This window comes from Actinia tenebrosa, unplaced genomic scaffold, assembly GCF_029948245.1.
Source record: "Actinia tenebrosa isolate PJP-AT-01 unplaced genomic scaffold, QUT_ActTen_1.0 PGA_scaffold17__23_contigs__length_9995812, whole genome shotgun sequence".
In the NCBI taxonomy this organism is placed as follows: domain Eukaryota; kingdom Metazoa; phylum Cnidaria; class Anthozoa; order Actiniaria; family Actiniidae; genus Actinia; species Actinia tenebrosa.
This window is the reverse complement of record NW_028292577.1, coordinates 8,172,678-8,195,589: the sequence shown is the minus strand read 5'-3', so window position 1 is coordinate 8,195,589 and position 22,912 is coordinate 8,172,678. Positions and strand designations below refer to the sequence as shown.

General features: G+C 35.9%; 2 protein-coding genes across 3 annotated transcripts; both read left to right on the top strand.

Annotated features, from left to right (window-relative positions):
* Window positions 1-1,056: 1,056 nt before the first annotated feature.
* Window positions 1,057-12,077, top strand: LOC116291181 (ceramide synthase 6). Its single transcript, XM_031698308.2, has 11 exons — window positions 1,057-1,164; window positions 3,565-3,786; window positions 4,502-4,735; window positions 5,044-5,101; window positions 5,381-5,431; window positions 6,333-6,425; window positions 7,214-7,342; window positions 8,320-8,426; window positions 9,913-10,003; window positions 10,683-10,745; window positions 11,261-12,077. The coding sequence occupies exons 2-11, from the start codon at window positions 3,605-3,607 to the stop codon at window positions 11,351-11,353; spliced, it is 1,101 nt and encodes a 366-aa protein (XP_031554168.2). The 5' UTR covers window positions 1,057-1,164; window positions 3,565-3,604; the 3' UTR covers window positions 11,354-12,077.
* A 137-nt stretch (window positions 12,078-12,214) lies between these two features.
* LOC116291174 (uncharacterized) lies at window positions 12,215-22,669 on the top strand. 2 transcript variants are annotated; one of them, XM_089031673.1, is made up of 7 exons: window positions 12,215-12,488; window positions 16,481-16,595; window positions 17,895-17,971; window positions 19,228-19,319; window positions 20,113-20,212; window positions 20,786-20,977; window positions 21,438-22,669. In XM_089031673.1, the coding sequence occupies exons 2-7, from the start codon at window positions 16,496-16,498 to the stop codon at window positions 21,540-21,542; spliced, it is 666 nt and encodes a 221-aa protein (XP_088887799.1). In that variant the 5' UTR covers window positions 12,215-12,488; window positions 16,481-16,495; the 3' UTR covers window positions 21,543-22,669. The 2 variants fall into 2 exon arrangements, with proteins under 2 accessions (XP_088887799.1, XP_088887798.1); XM_089031672.1 differs by lacking the exon at window positions 12,215-12,488 and adding an exon at window positions 16,264-16,376.
* Window positions 22,670-22,912: the final 243 nt, after the last annotated feature.

Genomic DNA, 22,912 nt, shown 5'->3' with positions numbered 1-22,912 from the left:
AAATTAATCATTTCAAGTGTCGGGTTGAAGAGTGTATATCCGTACAGCGTGACAATCTCTCTTGTCCGGAGCGCAGTCCAATGCTTTTGAAATCGCTGTTTTTATAAATGTACTTCTACATTATTTTGCCTCCGAATCCGTTAAATAGATATAGGGTGGTTTAGTAACTGGAAATTACCGTGCAATTCTGGCCAAAATACCAGCATTGTAAATTTAATATTAAAGTAATAAATATTTCAAAATATTACGGAATTCCGCTTTTTTCCCTGGGGACGGAACGGTCCACCCCTTTTTAAGCCTGGTTTTAAGATTTGATCGCTTGCGACGGGATCGGTGTTGAAGTCGGAGTTGGAAGCAGCTAGATAACGCGTCGGAAGCGAAGTCTTTGCTTGGCTTGTGCTGACGTACTAAGACAAGCGGCCGGCCGGGGTTTCGCTTGCGTGAGCTGTTTCCGATTCCGACGACTCTGATTCCGCGGAATGGAGTAACAGGTTCTCGCCCACCCCTTCCCCCTTCGCGGATTCAAGTACCTGCCACATGCACAGAAAGATCTAGAGTATCCAAAAGAAATGCAAATAATGGGAGGTGTCTATTATTGATTTGGTTAAGGTTGCGACGGCGTCTCTGTCAAGCATGACTTGCTAGAAGACCTAAGGGGATTTCAACTTTCCTGTGTGGTCGGTAAGAAAAAAGTCTGTTACACCGTACTTGCTCCATATATACGAAGAATCCTAGATCTGAATGCCCCTTTCTAGGGTTTAGATTTAATAGATTTTGATTTACATGGTTAATTCTTTAAACAGGGCAATTTCATTCACGAAATCTAGCGGGGGAGGGGGTCCACCTGCCGTCAATCCAATATCGCATGGCGACCCAATTTTTTTTATCCTACTCTATATGAGATATTAGTCAAAATTCATGGCTTTTTAATAAAAGCAATTCTTAGAAAAATAGTTTCAAAAATAAAACCCTTTTGGTTCAACTTTACCGGAAGTTACGTAAAGTCATATGATTTCAGAGTTCAGATAGATCAAGTAACGCAACGCTTACTTGACTATTCAGAAGCCGTCGACATGTGGAGTGTAGTTTCTGCCAAGTGCTCGTGCTTTCAGTCTCTGTAATGTCGTGAATTAATACTCCTATAACGGCCAAATTCTCCGATCGGTATGTATAAAGTTGACTTGAAACTTAAGGGTTTAATTTTGAAGGGTTTTTTAGAGTCAGTCAGCCATTAATACGGTTGATCTTAGTTCTTGTCTTTGGCTGTCTGTGGGAGGCCTGTAGTTGTAGCAGTCTTGTTGCTTTGTCCTTTCGATGATTGCATAACTAAATCGTCTTAATTCTAGATCTTTTGGATAGTTTATTCACCTTCAAGCAAGGAAAAAAATTGTTATTTTGCTTAACTTAAGGTTTCTTTTCGATGGTGGTTGTGTTCTCGTTGTCGACTTGCCTTTTTTGACGTGTGTCCATCTTGCGCAACCTCCTCTTCTATCACAATGATTTATTTAATCCTTAATTCCCTTCCCAAATTTTAAAAATGGTGTTTATACAGGTAAATCTAACTTAAATAATGTTCTTTATAAAACAACAAGGCTATATTTTCGTTCACTTCCATATATACTCGCTACTCGCACTCGCAGTGTCTTTCAATAAACTGCTATTAATTATAATCGCTGTTATAATATATACATGTATAACCATTGTAGCTCTTATAAATATAATTATATATACGTGATTTGAATTCTTGATTGTAGTCATCCTACATCTAAAATCGTATTTTTTATTACCGGCTAAAAATAATTCTGAAATGGGTCTAAACAGGTTGAATATTTTAAGCAGATCGCGATGATCGCGCGATGATGTACTGTGGTGAGATGACATATACGCGACCCTATGAAAAATCATAGTTCAAAGTTTATCCGTAACAAAAGACAGAAACTTAGGCGTCTGGTCTGCATGCTAATCACATTTTGATGACTACTTTACACATGCAATAATTGTCAGAGGTACATCATGGGTTTGCATAATCAAACTAAATACCTTAAAAAAAAGAAAGTAATATTATAAAGCAATATGTATTTCCTACACGTAGCGCTATTTTTTCAGCGATAAAAATAGGTCATCGTAAAGTCATTTCTTTTAGTTATTTCTTTGCGACTCTGCTATGAGCTGTAAGAATGTCTTGTCTTCAATTCTGGATTAACAATAACTTTAACTTTAATTCAATAACTTTGAATCTTTGAATCAAAGTCTCAAAGGACTACTTTGATGATATCGTGGCCATCTTACCAGGGGTCAAAACAAAACAAAGATGTCGATAAAATATAGTCTTGTGTGTTTGTTTTTCTGTTATGTGTAAAGGTGATTGATGTGCCATCTTAATTCATGTTTTGTCGTACTGTATTCTCTTGTGGTGAGCTGTTAATATCATCGATCAAGACCAGTTTTTACAATGACTTACAAATTTCTCACACGCTGATTGGTTATTTTTTAGACAGACAGAAAGCTGATGTCAACGAGTGCAAGCTCTTTCCGTTAGTTGTTTTGATCACTAAAAATGAGAAGTTTTTATCGTTTTTGTTATTGTAAAAAACAAATAGACATCAGTTTTTTGTGTCTGTCCTCTACGCCTCATGGATCCACACTACTTTAACAATGTGATGTCTATTTGTTAAATGTAAGCAAAGTTTTATTTGTTCCCTGGACATCCCAAAATGCCTTGCAATCCAAGATGGCAACTGTATCATCAAAGACTCCATTGGAACGACTATACATGTTACATACAGGGACTATATACCCGATAAAGACATCCTCATTAATATGCTAAGTTATGTAAAAAGTACTAATGAGAAGAAGAACTACAAAGTTTTTTGAAGCTGTTTAATAAACTCGCAGGTTTTGTTTCATCAGGGACTAGACTGTACATGTGAAGGGTACTTTTCGATTGACCTTTATGAGCATGTACCTTCATACCTTCTAGTGATAATATTACAATGTGTAAGCTATTTTTTTCTCTAAAGCAGAATTAAATTTATTCTGAGTCTTTCAATTTGCAGCTGCATAAGTTGCTTCATAAATGTACTGCGAGGATCAGCTCAATTTGATACATTACAACCGCAGTACAAATATATATTTCATATATATTTTCATACACAAGCAGAATTACGTCAATCAGTTTAGCAGTATTACTATTTGTATCTTGTGCAAGACACCGTGTTGGATGTGTCAGTGTTCATATTTCCTCTCTAAAATATTGAAAGGAGAGAACCACCTTCTGCTTCTTGAATGACACTATTTATTAAACAAGTATTATAAAGATGCTTTGGCATAGTGAATTATTTAACGTTAGTTGTTTTAAAGGTGCTTTGGCATAGTTAATTATTTTATATAATAATGTTAGTTGTTTTAAAAGTACTTCTTCTTTTATGTCAACGATAGCTTTTATTAGCATCATTATTGCATGATCTGAAATGAGAAAATGTTGGATTTTATTTATGATTGTAGCAATGCTGTGCAGATGTACCCAGTTTTAACAGGTTTTTTTCTTCTTTTTGTCTTTCAAAGATTTCCTTGTACATGATTTTTTAAACTTTTGAGCTCAAAAATGGGTCAGGATCACGGAGATTTTTATAATTGGTTCTGGGATGAAAGCATTTGGCTTCCTAAAATAACCTCTTGGGAAAAGATCAAATCTAACCGCTTACCTATCATTGAAAACCTTGGAGGCGTATACTTGTGTGTTCCAGTTGCGATTGGGATGATGATTCTACGATTTGTATTTGAAAGGTTGGTATTTTTGTTCTTTCCAATATCATTATGCATTGCAAAAGATACGTAACTGCTAGTCATCCGACATTATCTGGACAGAATTGGAACTTGTCCAGTCAAACCTTTGCCTTTCTGGTTATTTTGCCTTAGAACCAGTAGTGTTACACCAGGAACAAGGTTCCATTGAGGAAAATTATTATAATTATAATAAATTATTGTTATTATATTGCTTGCCTTTGACAACTGCTGATGTTCAAAGGCTTGAGATGAAACTGAAACAGCTCAAGAAGGATTTTATAGACAGTTTATATAGCTTATAGACATTTTACAGAGTGCAAATAATATACCTGTGAAATAGATAGCTAGCTAACTAATTACTAACCTTTGGTTGCCTAAGTTAGTTAAAATAGATGACGGGTAAACTAGTGCATGTGTGCTACTCAAGGGCATGCAGTTTTAAATATTTTTAAACGCATTTACAAAAACTGAAACTATTTTGTTGTACATGCTTTTCCTTCATATAATTTGACATGTTCGCATTTTTGTATCTATTCATTTGCGTATTGAGTTGTTACTCAAGTAAATGCCCGTGCCCTTGTCTTGCATCACCGAATTTCTATGTTTTGTCTAATAAGTGCTAACTATCTCCTATTTCATCCTAACTATTTCACGGGTATGTTATTTGCATTCTATATGACAGTTTTTTCATTAAGCTCTTTGTTTAAACTTGCAGTGTTATTGCAAGGCCCTTTGTGATTTGGCTGGGTGTGAAAGGAAAGGATACAGTTAGTGTTGTTCCAAATGCTGCATGTGAGAAAGCATTTAAAGCAAGCAAGCACCCTAATGCCAAAAAGATTGCAGAACTGTCAAAACACTTGGAATGGTCTGAAAGAGAGGTCGAAAGATGGTTCCGTCAGCGCCGCACCATGGAGCAATATACTGTTCTAAAGAAGGCAAAGGAATGCAGGTAAAGCGTAATTGTTCTCGCGGATGAACAGTACCTACTTTTAATTTTGAACTCTTTTTTTTTTGTTTTTTGTTTTCTTTTTTGTTTTTTTTTTCTTTTTCTTTTCTTTTCTTTTCTTTTTTTCTTTTTTCTTTAAACTTGTTAAAACATACTATCGGGTTGATTATAAGGTAGAATAGACCATCCCTGTTTGGCCAGACCATCACTCACACCCTACCCCTCTATGCCCTCACCATCAAATTATTTTTCCTCCCATTCATTTCTCACATTTACCAGTATTTATTTATTTGTTTCTCTTTTACTTTCAGTTGGCGCTTCATATTTTATTTTTCTGCCACAGTTTATGGAACTATTATTCTTGCAAAGGTATGTGAATGATCTTTGTCTTTATAAAATTTAAAGAAACTTTAATTAATTGTCTCTGGAGGTTTCATTAGAAGGTGACTGCCACATTTGATCAAGAGTTATTTAACCTCTCACTGATCAGCAAAGACAATAAATAATAAAAAAGTAAAATTTCTATAAATCTATGCTTTTCAACCATCATCAAAATATAGGTTGTAGGGATGTTATTGGACTGAAAATCCTATCTAAATTACTTTGTTTGTTACATCACTCATCACTCATGATGTTTCCACCTTGCAGCAAGGATGTCTGTGGGATCTGAAAGTGTGTTTCATTGATTATAAGAACCATGTAAGTGAACTAAATGATGATATATACCATAAAACCTGAACCACAACCCGATTAGCTCAGTTGGTAAGAGCGTCGGTCTGTTGTGCGGGAGGTTGTGGTTCAAGCCTCGGCCAGACCAACACTCAGGGTCTTAAAATAACTGAGGGTGAAGGTGCTGCCTTTGTAATTATAACTGCAAATGGTTAGACCTTCAAGTCTTCTTGGACAAGGACTTAAAACCGTAGGCCCCTTCTGTCTTCACTATATAACCCTGTATAAGGGGGACGTAAAAGATCCACTGAAGACGCTGGTGATGACCATCGTGCTAAAAATCTACAGGGCCCACTGTAATTGGCTATGCTGTTTTGGTGTCCCTGCCCTCATGGGGAAAAAGCTAAATAAAGGGCCGAGCATAATAAATATGCTCAGGAATAATTATTATTGCCGCATAAACTTACAAAAATGAAACAAATCATATTTTTTCAGTCACAGTTCTTCCACCTCAGTGTGAGGGATTATTGATTCAGAAGAAATGGGTTGTGTTCAGTGGATGAATAAAATTATTTACATCAAAGAAGCTCATGTTTTATGAGAGCACACAGTATGCATGTGTGTGCACTTTCAACTGGATATTCCTATCCAAAATAATGGTTATTGTAATTTTTATCTTATAAAAGAAATAAAAAACTTGGTTGATGTGCTGTGTGAAGTTGTATAGCACTTGGGGATTGGCAGAACACTCAAGAAGTGTCGAGAAGCACTTCGCTATGCGTCATGCTTCTCCTGACACTTCTCTCGTGTTCTGCCAATCGCCAAGTGCTATACAACTTCAACTTTATGCACTTGTTAGTAGGATTATTCCAGAGTTACTTGATCATTATATTTTTTATTCAATTTCTCTAATTTTTGTATCGGATCGTAGGTGATGGGCTTGGATCTTTACATCTATTACTTGGCAGAAATTGGAATGTATATCTCTCTGTCTGTTTCCCAGTTTACAGATGTCCAGAGAAAGGTATGAATTTCTTCAATTCTTTAATGCTGCAATTTTCGAAATTACGCAAAGTCAATACTTGCATAATTGAATAGAATCATGATAAGAAATAAATAAAGTATTAAATGGGAATAAATTAATAGTAGTTACACTGTGCAATTTTCAAAAAAATTACGCAATCGGAATAGTTGCATAATTGAATAGAATCGAAATATGAAATAAATAAAAAATATTAAATGGGAATTAGTGTGGTCACTCTGAGCAGCTCTTCTTCCACAGTTTGCATTCCAATTGGAATTTAGAAGTTGATTTTTATTGAGGGAGGAAAAACCAGAGAACCCGGAGAAAAACCCTCAAAGCAAAGGAGACAACCAACAAGCCACTGCACTCACATATGATGCTGAGTCCTGGAATCAAATCCGGGTCGCCCTTGGTGAGTGGCGGGCGCTCTCACCGCTATGTGATCCATGCTTCCCAAAAATGGGATATCTTGCCCCTTACCAGTAATACGGTGAGAAATTAAACAACCTCATTCTTCTCAGTAGTCGCAAGTTGTCCATTCAAATGTAGGTCTTCACTTTGGCCAGTAAAAATGTTAAATTTATTGACTAACTAATATAATTTTGATTGACTGCAATGAAGTAGTAAAAAAAAACAAATTTCATTGTGCAGCTCACGGATATCATTCTGCATAATATTGAAAACTTAATTATAAACATATAATGAGTTCAGCGAAAAGATGTTTTTTGGGGATAGGCTAAGTCAATGTAAGATAAATTTCTTTCAAATATTGATACTTGTTTTTTTAGGATTTCTGGCAAAATTTGGTCCATCATGTGGCAACGTTAATTCTTCTCCTGTACTCATTTATTGGAGGATATTTCAACATCGGTGCTATCATTGTCTATACTCATGATATATCAGATGTTTTCTTGGAGGTGTGTACAGTGATAAATAATAGTGCAACCAAAGCTATGTACAGAGAAAGGTTTAAAAGATTGTGAGATCATTGTTAATCAAACCTAGGTTTTCATTTCATTTTCGATTCCTTTTCACTAATTTTAAAGAATTTTTTAATGGTTAACTGACGTTTCACATTTGCTGTAAACGAGAAGCTTAACCTCTCTAATATCTTTGTTTTTGATCTTATCTGTATTTTTAATCATTTTAGTGTCAAAAACATATAAAATATAAAATTGCTAGTGTTGACGTAAAGTTTTACAGTTGACTCTCTTTGAATGACCACTCTCGTAAGCGACCATCGCCCGCTTGGATCACCTTTTGAAATTCCCGTTTTTTCCCCCCATATGAACTCTGTAAAAAAAACTCTCTCATAAGCGACCAGTCTCGTAAGTGACCGCGACCAACTTTGGGGTTAAAATTTTGGAATTTTTCATTGATTTCCCTCTCCCATAAGCGACCACCCGAGAGCCACTAATGGTGACAGATCCTTTAACAATAAAAAAATTAAGAACATAGAGTCATCGGGTATTAAAAACCCGACGAAATATTGACAATTACAGTACTGAAAACATATAGCACATTCAAGGTTTTGATTAAAGCAGTTTAATCTTTGATATAGTAGTTTTAACATGTGAGTTACAAATTATAAATGGTTTAGGCTTCTTGTGTTTGGGATTCTCATTGTTTGGGCTTTCTGTGTTAACTCTCTAGTAAGCGACCATCTTCTATAAGCGACCACTTTCTCCTGGCCCCAGGGTGGTCGTTTACGGGAGTCGACTGTATTAAATGCTTTTTCAGTAAGACAAAGTGGAGCATTTAAAAATTGCATTAGTGTGGGAATGGCCTTACATTATCTTGCCTTGCAGACAGTGAATTTACCAACTTCATAGCCACACTGGCCCCTTGGAATATTGATTGTGTTATCCTCATACATTATATTTTTATTCTTTAGGCTGCAAAAGTGTTCAAGTATGCCAAGCGTCAAAAGATCTGTGATGTATGTTTTGTTGTATTTGCGGTGGTCTTTTACATAACAAGACTCGTTGTATTACCTTTTAGGTAAGAGATACAGTTTATATGTATTCTTATTAAACTCATTAATAATTCATGAGGAAAACACAAGAGTTTTGTGAATCAGATACAGAATCCTGTTCATTTGAATAAACTTTAAGATGGATTTTCTTGGCCAGATTCACTCTTTTATCTTGAAAATTTTAGTGAAACTCAAAGGAACTAACCTAAATGTTTGATAAGTAATCTTGATAAGTATGAGTGGCTGTGTTGTAGCCAATATACAAACTCTCGGCTATGCCTCAAGTTTGTATATCGGATACAACAAGGCCACTCATACTGTATATATTACTTATTTCTCAATTGACACGGTTTTCTTTGTTATTCACAAGGCTTTATTCTTGTTATAACCCTCATTATAAATGCGAGGTCAATATATAGTTAGTTATTAACCCGGTTAATAACTATGTATAGACCATTTGCATTTATAATGAGCAACATTTGATAGAAAACCTTCTCAATTGATAAATAAAATACTTAATTGAACGTCGGCAATAAGCCTATACATATGTATATGGCTTATTGCCTCCGTTCTCGGTAATTAACTCTTACTTATATAGTCTGACCTCTTTCATAATGTGAGATTTTAAAATCTGGAAACTAGATCTTCTATCGTTAAAATAGCCTACGCCATCAGAAAGAGCACTTCAAGATCAATGAATGTAGGAAATTTGAATGCATGTCATATCAGCAAAACTCTCCAAGATATTGGAGTTCAAATTTAGAAAGTTGTCTGTGGATTTTTGAGATCTTTTTGGCCTCATGCGATGACGTATTCTCACATATTAGGAGTCTTTTAGCCCTTAAGCAATTTTTTATACCTTTCAATGTGTCATAGGCAATCTTACAAAAAAGATAATTTCGAGAATGACATGTGGTCTTAAATTAGAAAAAATTATGCCTAATGTGTATATGGCTTTTTGGAAAAGTCGTTGGGATGGATGGAGAAAAAGGGAAAGAGTGAGAAAGCTGAGGAGGGAGGAATTCAAAGAAAGACAGGGAAGAAATGGAGAGAGGAAGGGAAGGAATGAGTAAGAGAAAAAGGGAAAAAATGAGAAATCTGATTAGGGAGGAATTCAAAGAAAGAGAGGGAAGAAATGGAGAGAGGAAGGGAAGGAATGAGTAAAAGAAAAAGGGAAAGAATGAGAAATCTGATTAGGGAGGAATTCAAAAAAAGATAGGGAAGAAAGGGAGAGAGGAAGGGAAGGAATGAGTAAAAGAAAAAGGGAAAGAATGAGAAATCTGATTAGGGAGGAATTCAAAAAAAGATAGGGAAGAAAGGGAGAGAGAGGGAGAGAGAAGGAGAGGGAAAGAGAAGGAAGAGAAAATGGGTGGGAAGGAAAATTAAATTATTCATTAAGAATCATTCAAGGAATTTTCTTTTGAGTGCCATATCATATTTCATTAAATGAAAATGTTTAATTAGCAGTAGAAATAAAACCATTTTTATAAAATGTTCTGACTTTTTTTATAGAGTAATGTGGGCCTCTGTTGTGGATCATGAATATTACATTGGTGCTTTCTTTGCATATAAAGTTATGCTGGCATTTCTTCTCTTACTACAGGTGAAATAGAACAAACATACTTGCTATAATGTTGATTTACTTTTAATCGTAATATCAACACCATTCAAAACTCACCATTCAGGCTTAAAATAACGGCTGGACATTGGACAATGTCCGGCCAGAACTGGGACTTGTCCTGTCAAATATTTGATGTGCTGGTCATTTTGACCAGTAACATTTAGCCAAAAATGAGATATGACTTAGCTAAAACTAATTTGGCTTGTCATGACCGGTGACTGATCGGCCGTTATTTTAAGCCCTGTTATTGCAACATCACCATCGCCAGTATCATTTCATCAATCTTGTTCTCATCATCAACTGATCCTCTTCATTACCAGTATCATATTATCAACCTGGTTTTCATCATCATCATCATCAACTTAACATCGTCGTCACCAACATCTTCAACATCCTTCATCATTGACAATATTTCTCAAAGTGTCTTAAAACTCATAATCATCAACATGAATCATCAAACTCATCATCATCATTATCCTACTCATTATCATCATCAGCAATCTTTAACATCATTCATCAATGACATCTACAATATGATTTCTCAAAGCATCTTAAAACTCACAATTATCAACTCATTATCATCACCAACATGTTTAGCATGATCATCAACATTGCAAAAATAATGATTATAATTATTATTATTATTCCTCCTTGCTGACAGGTGCTTCACATTTACTGGGCATATTGTATCAATAGGATTGTATATAAAGCACTGACTGGAAAAGTAAGTCAACCACTATGACTGACATTATGTTGTAACAATTCAGCTGTAAAGAGTGAATTTTTGTTCAAAGTTGATATTATATACTTCCTTTGGTTAGCTAGGTGTAGAGTAATCCCTAACCCCTCTTTTTGCTACAGCCCTGTGCTATTCTAAATAGTAGGAAGTAGTTAGTTAACTGCTAAGTAGTTAGCTGTGTCCTGACTTTGATCAGCCCAGAGGTTGTTTCAGGGTTCAAGCAGTGAGTTAGCCATAACCTGACTTAGATCTGCATGCCCAGAGGTTGTTTCACGATTCAATCTGACTTAGCAATGTCTGGACTTAGATCACCAGGAGAGGATTACAGGGATCTTTCGAGGATCCCCTGAAAGAACTGGAACCCTTCTATCAACCAGTGAGATCAGAGCTTTTTTGATTTGAAACCCCCTCATTACATATGCTAATATTTTGATTCCAATAATATATAACTAGTTTGCACGGAGTTCTAATTGTGTCCCTTTGTTTGCTTATTATGTTAGGGTGTGTCAGACTCGAGAAGTGATTCAGAAGACTTCTCCGAACCAGAGCAGATAACCAAAGATGTTCCACTTGAAAAGAAAAAGGCTATCTAGACAACAACAGTACAGCTAAACCCCAATCATCTTACAGTGAAACTATAACCAGGCCACCTAGACAGCGAGAATCAATGAAATAAGAACAATGTGTAGTTCCAGAAATCATCCATACCCACCCCACAGAGGAATTTGGAATTTCCGAAGAGTAGGGGTGTCAGAGAAAGAACGAAAATTACAGAGTTTGTATGGAAGAAAATTGGAATTTTTACGGGGGGTAGGGGGTGTCTTAAAAAATTCCTCCATGAGCGGGGTATGGATAATTTTTGGAACTACGCAATACATTCCAACTTTGGGTAGTGGAGTCAATCAGAAACCAGCAGAAAACAATAGCTGCCAAAATATCTTTTTATTCCCACAAGAAAATTATGATGGCTATGTCGTTGTTAACATCAGGTTCAAATTACCATTGTTGTGCATTCTAGGTTTCTGATTGGCTTGTTTACCCAAACTAGATTGCATTGTTTTCATTCTATAACTGGTTCTCTTGTCTAAGTGGCCCCGATTACAGTAGTTAAGCTGTAACACTAGGGGCAAGCTAGAAAAAAATATGTAGTTTACTGCACTTTTCAGTTGAATTTTATTGATTAGTGTCCAATTTTTTTCTTTCTACTTAATGACGTACAGACCTGGACTCGATAACATAATGTTATGATGTCAGAAGTATGTTGTTTTTACATTAAAACTATAATCAATAAAATTAAAGCCATGATTCCAGCCTCAACCAGAAAGTGAAGTAATTGTTAACACATTGCCAGTGAAAAGGAGGTGGGGCTAGGTTCTTAAATTCCCTGTGATTTTACATACTAATTAAGTTCAACTGTAAAGGACAACTCCTCAATTCATTCTTTCTTTTATTAATTAGCTTATTTACATTCATAATATCATATTTTTATGGTTTAATCCTAGTTATGATACCTAGTTATGTTATTGTTTTTCTTTGTTTATTCCCGTTTTTGTTAGCGTTGTAAAATGATCCTTTAGCGTCACCACGCGCATATAAAAGGCCATAAGCGTCCCTATTAGCCAGTTTTTTCCAAATAGTTACTCGTAAATATTGATTGTGTATCCAAACTCCTTTCGAATACGTTCCTTTGGTAAATCCTTGGTTTCTAGAGGCAAGCGGGATCGATATGTAAGTACTCCTTTATTTCTTATTTAGATATTTTGTTCGGAAAACTCAAAACGCCCACGCTATCAAAATGAGTTTTATACTGCTTTATGCCATGATTATACTTATTATATTATCTTTCTTGCGAGTAATATTCATTTATTATGTTGTTGTTAAATGTATTCATAAAATGCCAGTTTTCTTATTCAAATCATGTTGGTAATTAGTTTTTAATGTGAGCTGTTACAATGTTGTATTGCAGTTTACGTATTGGTATCAATAAATTTGCATTTACTCAGTGATCGTCCTGGTAGCGTGAATATTTGGTATCGCTCGCAGTAAAGTTCGCCTGCAAAAGCATCTTAGTCAGTGGTCGTGACGCCTGGGACGTGGGATTTTCGTCGATACAAATCTCGCCTGCACGCCCTCCTCGGTTGCCCCAAGGCTAAAACGCTTACATCAACTATCCCCTTCTATCTGGTTAGTTCTAGTCTTTAATGCTCACACTTAAAAGGAAGCACTGAAATAGGCTCTAAAGGTTTTGCACCATCCCATGACGGCAGCCAGAAGTTAAAATATGACAGGAATGATGCAATCGTTTTACTTAAAAAAGGATTTAATTCCCAAGAGCAAAGGGATTTTATTGTTCTGACATCTAATAACATGGCTGCTGGAACATTGGTGGTTCAAAATCTCTATTAAAGTGTATATGGCCGATGCCTTGAAAAGTAAAGAAAAAAAACATTTCCTCTTTTGCTTCCTTTTTTGTGTTTGATTAAGATAGTTTATTGTGGTTTATCTGTACCCAAGCAAGACCACAATGCACCATGTTCTCTATCTCAGAAAAGGCCTATATATGGTGTAGGGTTTTTAGTATCAACTTGATCTTTCCCTTATTAACTCTGATTCGCAATTAAATTACTTAATATTATACACTACAAAATTACTTGATTCTGATTGGACAAGAGGAGTACAATTAAATCCCAAATTGTACTCTGTAGAGTCCCAATTAAGTTACTCAATTTTTTTGAGTGTATTAAAAACAAAAAATCGCACGATTTTCTCATACAATTTGGAATTTATAGATGCCTGTGATGTTTAGAAAGTTCTCAAATTGAACTCGCTTATAGGCTCGTCCAATTTTGAAAACTTTCAAAACATTACTCGTAGCTATAAATTCTGAATTGTACTCGAGATCGTACGATTTCCTCTACTTATTTGCTTCATGTGTCTTCTAGTAAGAGCAAGGTTGTATGGTTACCTTAAGTTAGCTGTACTTCACATCAGAAAGTGATGTTCGATTAACTTAACATAATACTATAATACTAATAGTCATAGTGATAGCTAGATTTTCTATTCAATTTGTTTGTACTATAAGATAAGTATTCCTATATTAGATGTCCATTAAATGGCAAATTTAATTAATTTGATTTCATGGAGTACCTCCCATTTTTCTTGGTCTTTGTAATTAAATCCTAGTTGAAAAATGCCCTGGCCATAAGCCTACAAAAATCTTTTGTCAATAAGATTCCAATTAAATTTTCATGTGACAGGAAGCAAGTGATTTGGGTTGGAAATGGTTTTGGAAATGACTTTTCAGAATGACTGACAGGACTTGTCCTTCCCCAATGGAACTGTCACAAACTGTTTGTTTTCAAGCTCGTTTTTTTCAGAACTTATATGTTTGTAATTTCCTTTAACAGTCCGAGGAAATATCAGCCTTACAATGACCAAGGAAAATGCAGAGAATGCAGCTTATAATAGTTTATATATTAAATAGAATTTTAAAATCTTGGTTTTCACATTCCATCATCTCTGGCATGCTGGTGGAATTAAAAGATCGTTTTTTCATTAGCTTCCATTGCACACCATCAATATTTTAAGTTGTATAAGGTGTATGTTGTATATCAAAGTCAAAGCAAACTTGAAACTTAATAAGAACTGTTTGTTAACAGTGTATTATTAATCAATAAAGTAAATTTGGTTGAAAGCTATAAGTATTGCTGTCTTGGATTATAAACAACACATCATGCCACTATATATATGGTGCTTGCTTAGGCCCTGGCTAAAACCAGGAAACATGTTTCAAGAACCATGTTTTCTTAAATATTTCCAAAGGTGGCAAACTGTCAGGAAACATCGGGAAACATCTGTATTCAACATCGGTTAGCACATGTGCACTTTCAAGATGAAGTGAGCGTTGCTAAGTAACAAACTTTTAGAATGTTTTCTTTCATGGCTAAACGAGGAAACATCAGGAAACATTTTTTCCATGCATCTTGGAAGCATGAAATTTTTTGCTACACAGCAGAAACATTTTCATCTTGGAAGCAAAATTTGTTGCAAACAGCGATGGAAATATCTGGGAAACATGCACACAGGAATATTATTTACCAGATGAGTACAGATGGATTTACCTGAAATTTTTCTAAATATTTTTGAGATTAAGTATTTACTTTATGGTATTTAGGAATTCCAGTTTGTGGGATTGATAGAAACAATTCACATTCACTTGGCAATTTCCATTTCCAAAATTTTTTTTTATATATATACTGCATGCGCCACTCTTAACTATCTGCCAATATTTCTTTATTCCAATGCATGAAGTCATCTAAACAAAGTAAAGAAACTCTTTTTGTATCATGATATCATGCAAATGTGAACAGCATATGGAGTATTAAAAGAAACAATGTATATATTCATGATTAAATTAATTTAATTCAATTTATTCAATTCATAGTAATCAAATAAAAAATCTGCAATTTGTGCAAATTTTCATGTGTGGTTTTGGTTTGGGGCCATTTTTGATATTGGCTCACTCATGGTGATTTATACCCAATTTGCATCATCATCAACTTATTAGATCATCAATGTTATCATCATCTTAGATAAGGATTATCATTATCATCACCTTAGAACATCATTGTTACATCATCATCACCATTACATCGTCATTGTCTTACATCATCATCATCATCATTACATCATCATCTTACATCATTATCATAGATAAGCATCATTATAATCACCTTAGGTCGTCATTGTTAAATCATTATCACCATTACATCATCATCGTCTTACATCATCATCTTCATCATCAATGTCATCATCATCTTAGATAAGTATCATCATTATCATCACCTTAGAACATCATTGTTACATCATCATCACCATTATATCGTCATCGTCTTACATCATCATCATCATCATTACATCAGCATCATTATAATCACCTTAGATTGTCATTGTTAAATCATTATCACCATTACATCATCATCATCTTACATCATCATTAGCATCATCATCATCATCAACGTCATCATCATCTTAGATAAGTATCATCATTATCATCACCTTAGATCATCATCATTAAATCATCATCACCCTTACATTATCATCATCATTACCAGTACATCAACTTTGTCAACTCAGAATTTGATACAGTAGCTTTCTTACAACACAATATATATTTCTTATATATAACATATTTTCCATGATTTTAAACTATGCAATTTGGAGACTTGCAAACGAAAAAAGAGGGCTAATGAAGATTAGTCTGGCAATGTTAACCTGTTGGCATATAAATTGTCCTTTAACGGGGGGGGGGGGGGGGGTAAGAAAAGAGGAGAAAAATAAAAAGTTTGGAGAGAAAAATAGGATTAAATAGGATTAAAAGGAAAGAAAGAAAGAAAGAAAGGTGAAAGAAAGAAAGAAGTTTATAGGAGTTGCGATAACGTCATTGTCGGATGAAGATATAACGCGTACTGTGATTGGTTGATGTCTGGGGGTGTGTACATTGCAACGTGTCACGCCACGGTGGCCGATCAACGAGAAACAAACATGGCGTCCGCTTCTTCAAGGGATATTCTCTGTCTTTTCGACGTCGATGGAACCGTTACTCCAGCTCGTCTGGTAAAAAAAAAGAAGATTCCTTTCCTCAATCCCTACTCTACGTTTCGACAAAGTTTTACGGTGTTTTAGTGTGTGTGATTGATATTTCCGCGATCTTTTTCTAGAATATCAAACCTGAAATGAAGACCATGATGGCTGAATTGAGAAAGAAAGTCAAAGTTGGTCTCGTTGGAGGGTCTGATTTTGTGAAAATCCAAGAGCAAATGGGAGGAGATGATGGTGAGTCTACACCTATATCAAAGTTTTAAGTCTCTACGGAAATCCAGCACTAATATTTTACAATATTTATTTATGAATGTTATTCAGCTGACTCGAGATTTCTAAAGTTTTGTTTCTTCGTTTTCATAACACACCTGCTTTTATACAGAGGCGATTTATATTTTATCACCTTTTAGCAATCCATAATTATACATTATCTGTAAGGACCTCAATGATAGGTATCATTCGTCCAAAGATTTCGTTTGAGATCGGTAGTTTTCAACTTATTTTTTGACATTTTTTAACTGTCATTTTTGTGTGCATGATATGAACTTTGAGCTTTTGGTGACGTACACACTTCGACTTCGTCTCTTACTTTTGTTTCAAAACTATCCTAGTGTACAGCTATATATGCTTCAGTGAACTTTTCGAACACATATAATAGATACAGACTTGTATCATTTAAAGATGAGATTTTTGAGTGTTCTATATGTGTGTGTGTGTGTGTGTGTTCAAAGGGAAGGAGGGGGGGGTTAGAGAATTTTTATGAATTCTTCATTTTAATAATTTAGTGGCCCCCTTCGCTCGCTTAATCTCCTGATCTTCCACAAAAAATATAAAGAAAGTTTATAAAGGGGTTTACTTTCCCAATTACGTGTAGTGCGCATGAGCAAATGTAACACACCATGGCGCCAAACATTGTTCGACGAGAGCGGTGGTCAAAATCATGACAGCATTGCTAAGTAACGCCACGCATGTGCAACAGAAATAACGTCCTACATCGGCAGAGTCTATTTTCCTCTCTCAACCAAAACAAAAGGAAAATATTCTCTGCTAGCAGGGAAGGGTTTACCTTGAAACTCTGAAATCTCAAAGCCTGAAATCATGAACTCTTACCCCCACCCCTCCTATCCCAAGCAGTGTACATCCCCCTTACTTATAACAATATTGAAAATCACATTTAACACTTATTGACTGGGAAGCCAAGGGAAACATTGCCGTTGAGGGACCACAAGACACACTGCTTTCCCGAGGTTCGAGTCAATAAGTGTTTTATTATATACCAAATGTCAAAGAAAAAAAAGCAGTTATTTGACCCTTTGATTATTTGATTTCAAAAAACTTTGAAAAACGTACATTTCTATTAAAATCACTTCCGGTATTGTTATTACCGGTCAACAATATATTGTTGCCCACTCAAAGCCTTTCCAGGGAAACATTGAAACTTGTTCATGTGATACCTTCTCGCCCAATCAGAGTACGAGAAAGATGGATTTTGGTAGTTAGTATATAACAATTACTATTAATACTACCTTGCAGTAACTCAAATTTATGATTACGTGTTTCCTGAAAACGGACTCGTAGCCTACAAAGATGGACAGATATTGTCTGTTCAGGTGAGTTCATATTTAACTTTAATAGTTTTAAAAGGTTCCATAATTATAATATACTGGTGCAGGGTTCACACTGCTCCTGAATAGGTTGGCCGTTTGCAGGAAATAATCACATGACTGTTACTAGATGGCAATAAAAATGGACTTCCTTTATTTACATAACCTTTTCTGGATTACTAGTGTCATATCCAAAACCTTTTTCAAAATACTTTTTTTTTGTAAGAAAAGACACTTTGGATTCCAAGATACAAAGCATTTAAAGTCTGGTTGCCATCCAGCAGAGTTTTCCCCAAGGGACCTTTGCCTGAATTGATTCGTTATCAAGTGGTATAAATTATCAGCACGTGACTGTTCGTTGCAAAAGGCCTATTCCTGTTTTGTGGGTCCTGGAATTCGTGTATTTATTCCCTGGAAGACTCATGAAACTTTATGATCTCCTAGTGGTACCTCTCCTAGAAACCTGCTGGTGGTTAATGGTGCATAATGAGTTTATAATGATTACCATGATTGCTTTCAGCTGCACTACAGTACATGTATGTTCTGATGGAGACAAACTCATATGACAGGTTAATGGATGATAAACCCCTAGTGTCAACCAATAATTTTTTGGAGTATGTAATGGTACTTCATACACCTATTCCAAAGAACGTTGTCATTGCCAAAGGCAATAGGCAATAGTTCATTCAGACATGAAAATGGTTTCGTTGAATACAAAGAACATTGAATCAGTCTCATGCTAAGGTCCATATTCTTGATGAGAATAAGAAGCAGAAACACACATCATTCAAGCTGAAACACAAGTCATCTCCTATTGCTTTTTGCCTATTGCTTTTTGTCTACTGCCTATCGCCTTTGAAATAGGTGTATGTACATGACCATGGGCAGGCCCATTGCTAGGATCTTGAAAGGGGAGGTTTGTTTTTCTACCAATCTTAGTTATGCCATTTCTTGATAAACAAAAATAGCGCTAAACATAATATTGTACTCCTCAAACAAAGGTGTAGATGGGAGAGGGTTCATTCGAACCATCAAACCACACTAGCTACGGGCCTGCATGGCATCCAGGGAACGTAGAGATGGCTAGCGATGGGCCTACATGGGTTCCATGAGAACGTAAAGATGGGAAATAATTTGTTTGATTGATGGAGGTGGTGTGTTGCCCATAATTAACCTGCCATGACTTTTTCTAAATTAGCTTGTATCAATGGAAACAGTACTGGTTATTATATATATTTTAAAGTGGTCTGTTATCTCCTTAGAGCATCAAAAAGTTCCTTGGTGAAGAAAAGATTCAAGAATTTGTCAACTTTTGTCTTCGATACATAGCTGATCTTAAAATTCCAGTTAAAAGGTAAATAATATGTACTTATTGACTGAGTGGGAGGGCCATATGGGAAAATATTTGTCTCAAGGTGATGCCATATGGACCGCAGGTCTGTACAAATGACCGAGAGCCAAATATTTTCCCATACAGCCCAACCTAACTCAGTCAATAAGCATTTTATCATATGACCCTCACAAAAAGAAAAATAATCAAAGAAAAGAAGAAAATACGGTCGCAGATTTTGAACAGAGCCGTACGGATTCATATGGCCCTGTTCGCTCAAAGTGGTACGGCCCTGCTCATGCCATTTTCCCAAAGGTTTTTTGAAAGCGTGCACCCAGGCACATACGAGTCATATGATAATATGTAAATATTCAACAGACATGTGCTTTGGGCACACTTTGATTGATGTCCAAAATAACTTTATTTTTTCGAAACCATTTTGTCAGGACAGAAAATTGTACAATTTTGTGTATGTGTGATTGAGAAGCTCTGAAATGAGAGATATGGTTGTTTGTGATAAATGATGAGGGAATATTATCTTACTTTACAGTAGTATGATAATATTATCATATTTTTGCATTGGTGTCCCAATCGAGACTGCTTTGTGCACTTTAATGCATATTGCCTATTAGGACACCTGCCAAATTGCCAAGTGGGGGTGAGGTGAAATTGCCAAGTGGGGGGGGGGATTGCTGGGTGGGTGTGGGGTTCTGTGGGTGAGATATTTCATGCACTTTTACAGGCGCATATACCAACACTGGATTTTCTCATCTGACATATGGCTACATGTGACGAGTGATCTTTACTATTTTTCCAGGGGAACCTTTGTTGAATTTCGTAATGGACTTATAAATGTCTCACCAATTGGTAGAAACTGTTCACAAGAAGAGAGAATAGCATTCAATGAATATGATAAAGTAAGATATTAAGGGGTGTTATATAGAAGTCCCTTTTACCATTAAAAACATAATAATTATGTAATCTTATTTGATTTATCACTCTATGGTGGACAGAAAGCCTATCAGGTTTTGCAACCCACTTGATAAGGCAATATATACTATGATAGATTGAATTAGAATTTAGAAGTTGATTGTTGTAGATGGAGGATAAACTGGAGAACTGGGAGAAAATACCCTCAAAGCACAGAAAAGAACCAACAAACAACTTTACTCACATACAGTAAGACATCAAGCTCGAGAAGACTTAAACCAGGGTTGCCTTGGTGAGAGTGGGCTCTCTTGCTGCTACACCACCTGTATTTAGTATTTGACTTGAATGGGTGGGGGAGATGAACTGGGAAATAGTTTTATTTTTATTTCTAGACTTATAAATTTCCAGTTTGCCGCAAGAGCAGAAGTCTCATTGAGGTTGCTAGTTATCCTTGATAACACTATCAAATATGTACACTGTCCATTTAACATTTTAAAAAGTACATTTAATATTAAATTTTTTATGTACTAACAGTCATAATAATTATTGTTAATTGTTAGGTGCACAAGATACGAGATACATTCGTGAAGGTCTTAAGAGAAAAGTTTAAAGACTACAATCTTCATTTTAGTATAGGAGGGCAGATAAGCTTCGACGCGTTTCCACAGGGCTGGGATAAGCGATACTGTCTGAATCATGTGATGGGTGAGAACTTCAAGGAGATCCACTTCTTTGGCGATAAATGTTATGAGGTGAGTTGATAGTTATGAGATGAGTAATTATGTGCTCCTGGCTAGGGATGTGTTGATGCAAGTATTGGGAAAAATAGAAAGGTGAAATTTCTTAGGCATTCATTTGATCTTATGCATGTTGATCAGGGGTTGGAGGGTCTTATTAGATTGTAATGATCGTAAGAAGTATTGACATCAGATCCATCTATCCATGAGACCCATCTATCCATCCACCCATCCATCCATCCGTCCATGCATCCATCCATCCATGTATCCATCCATCCATGCATCCATCCATCCATCCATCCGTCCCTCCGTCCATTCGTCCATCCATCCATCTATCTACCCACCCATCCATCTACCCACCCACAGATTCAACCATCCTTCACCTGCCATTGATCCATCCAATTATCAGTACACCCATCAATCCATCCCATTTCATCCTATCCGTTTTTTCATATTTTTTTTGTTTGCTTTCCAGGGAGGTAATGACTGGGAAATCTACAGTGACTCTCGTACAATCTCCCACAAAGTTGCTTGTCCAGAAGAAACTATTGCACTACTGAAAGACATGTTCTTTAAATGATGGTATCACCAAGAACACAGTGTAGTTTAGTTAGTCTTAAATTAATTCATTAAGCCATAATATTTACTCATTCAATTGGGAGGGGGGGGGGGGGCACAAATCAATAACACAAGCAAACACAAATTAGACTTGCCATTTAGGAACAACTTCTTGATTGCTTGCTCTTATTTTTTCTAATTTGAGGGAGTATTTTTCTACAATTTACATGGTTCTTCAAGTCACCACTAACATTTGGAGCGGATCAATCATGAAAAATGTAAGGAAGAGTTGCACTGTGTTGTGACAGTAATGGGGATGGTTTGAGCGTTCTGAGTGGTGCGGAAGTAATAGGTCACATGCATTATAATGTCAGTTACTACAATTATCAGAATCCCTTGCACACTTTCTTTTGTTCGGTTAATTCACATCAACTGTCTTATTCTTCTCTTGAGACAATACACATTTGAATAAGAAATAAAATTCGCAATGCATTTTGGTAGTGGTAGTAAGATGATGACTTCTCAAAACAGTGTATTGCATGCATTGTAATGCACTCTGTGCCATGCCTCAATTTTTGCAGTCATACGAAAGATACTCTAAAACTTTATCAGCTTTCAATTTTTATTCAAACAGGTTTTCTATTTCTTTTGATTTCATTTTTCATTAACTTGTAGTAGTTATAAATATAAGAACTAGTAATGTTTGGGGCTAGACCCTGTTGGAGCAGGGTTTTTTAAAATGGTCTTACAGCGCCACGAGACAAAGTATGACCACACTTAATGTATTTATAAATTGCATGCTGCTGTCAAACGAGTTTTTAAGCTCTGTTGGGTAAAAGCCATGCAAATACATTATCATCGGTCACTGTAAGGCTAATAAGATTTAGAGGCGTTTAAGGGCGAATGTAGAACAGGATAGACAGTTCTTGATTTTAATATAATTGATTTGTATTGTAATAAAATAGCAATAACCTTGCATAAGGGCACCACTTAATAGTAACAGTGGCAAATGTAATGGAAATAAGTTCATCTAATTGAGATCAAGGGTGAACAGTGCTGGGAATGAGACAGTGCATTACAAATTTAGGGACTCAAATTGACCCCGGAATAAAACAATGGAACTATGTATCCTTCAACTGTTGCACAGAACCTATGCCTGCTTTTCTTCCCTTTTCTTCTATGCCTGTCTTCCTCCCGCCTTACATCCCTCTCTCCCTGCCTTTCTCCCTCCTTACATCCTCTAACTGTCTTCCTCCTGCCTTACATCCCTCTCTCCCTGCCTTTCTCCCTCCTTACATCCATCTCTCCCTGCCTTTCGACTTCCTTACATTCCTCTCACTGCCTTCCTCCTTCCTTACATCTCTCTCTCCCTGCCTTCCTCCTTCCTTACAT

What these genes read in the sequence shown, in the direction of transcription:
- LOC116291174 (XM_089031672.1), top strand. Translation starts at nt 16,305, where the DNA reads ATGGCGTCCGCTTCTTCAAGGGATATTCTCTGTCTTTTCGACGTCGAT. An exon ending in CCGTTACTCCAGCTCGTCTG is followed by an intron (nt 16,377 to 16,480) that starts GTAAAAAAAAAG and finishes ATCTTTTTCTAG; the next exon opens with AATATCAAACCTGAAATGAA. An exon ending in GACAGATATTGTCTGTTCAG is followed by an intron (nt 17,972 to 19,227) that starts GTGAGTTCATAT and finishes TTATCTCCTTAG; the next exon opens with AGCATCAAAAAGTTCCTTGG.
- LOC116291181 (XM_031698308.2), top strand. Translation starts at nt 3,605, where the DNA reads ATGGGTCAGGATCACGGAGATTTTTATAATTGGTTCTGGGATGAAAGC. An exon ending in AAGAAGGCAAAGGAATGCAG is followed by an intron (nt 4,736 to 5,043) that starts GTAAAGCGTAAT and finishes TTTTACTTTCAG; the next exon opens with TTGGCGCTTCATATTTTATT. An exon ending in CATTTCTTCTCTTACTACAG is followed by an intron (nt 10,004 to 10,682) that starts GTGAAATAGAAC and finishes CCTTGCTGACAG; the next exon opens with GTGCTTCACATTTACTGGGC.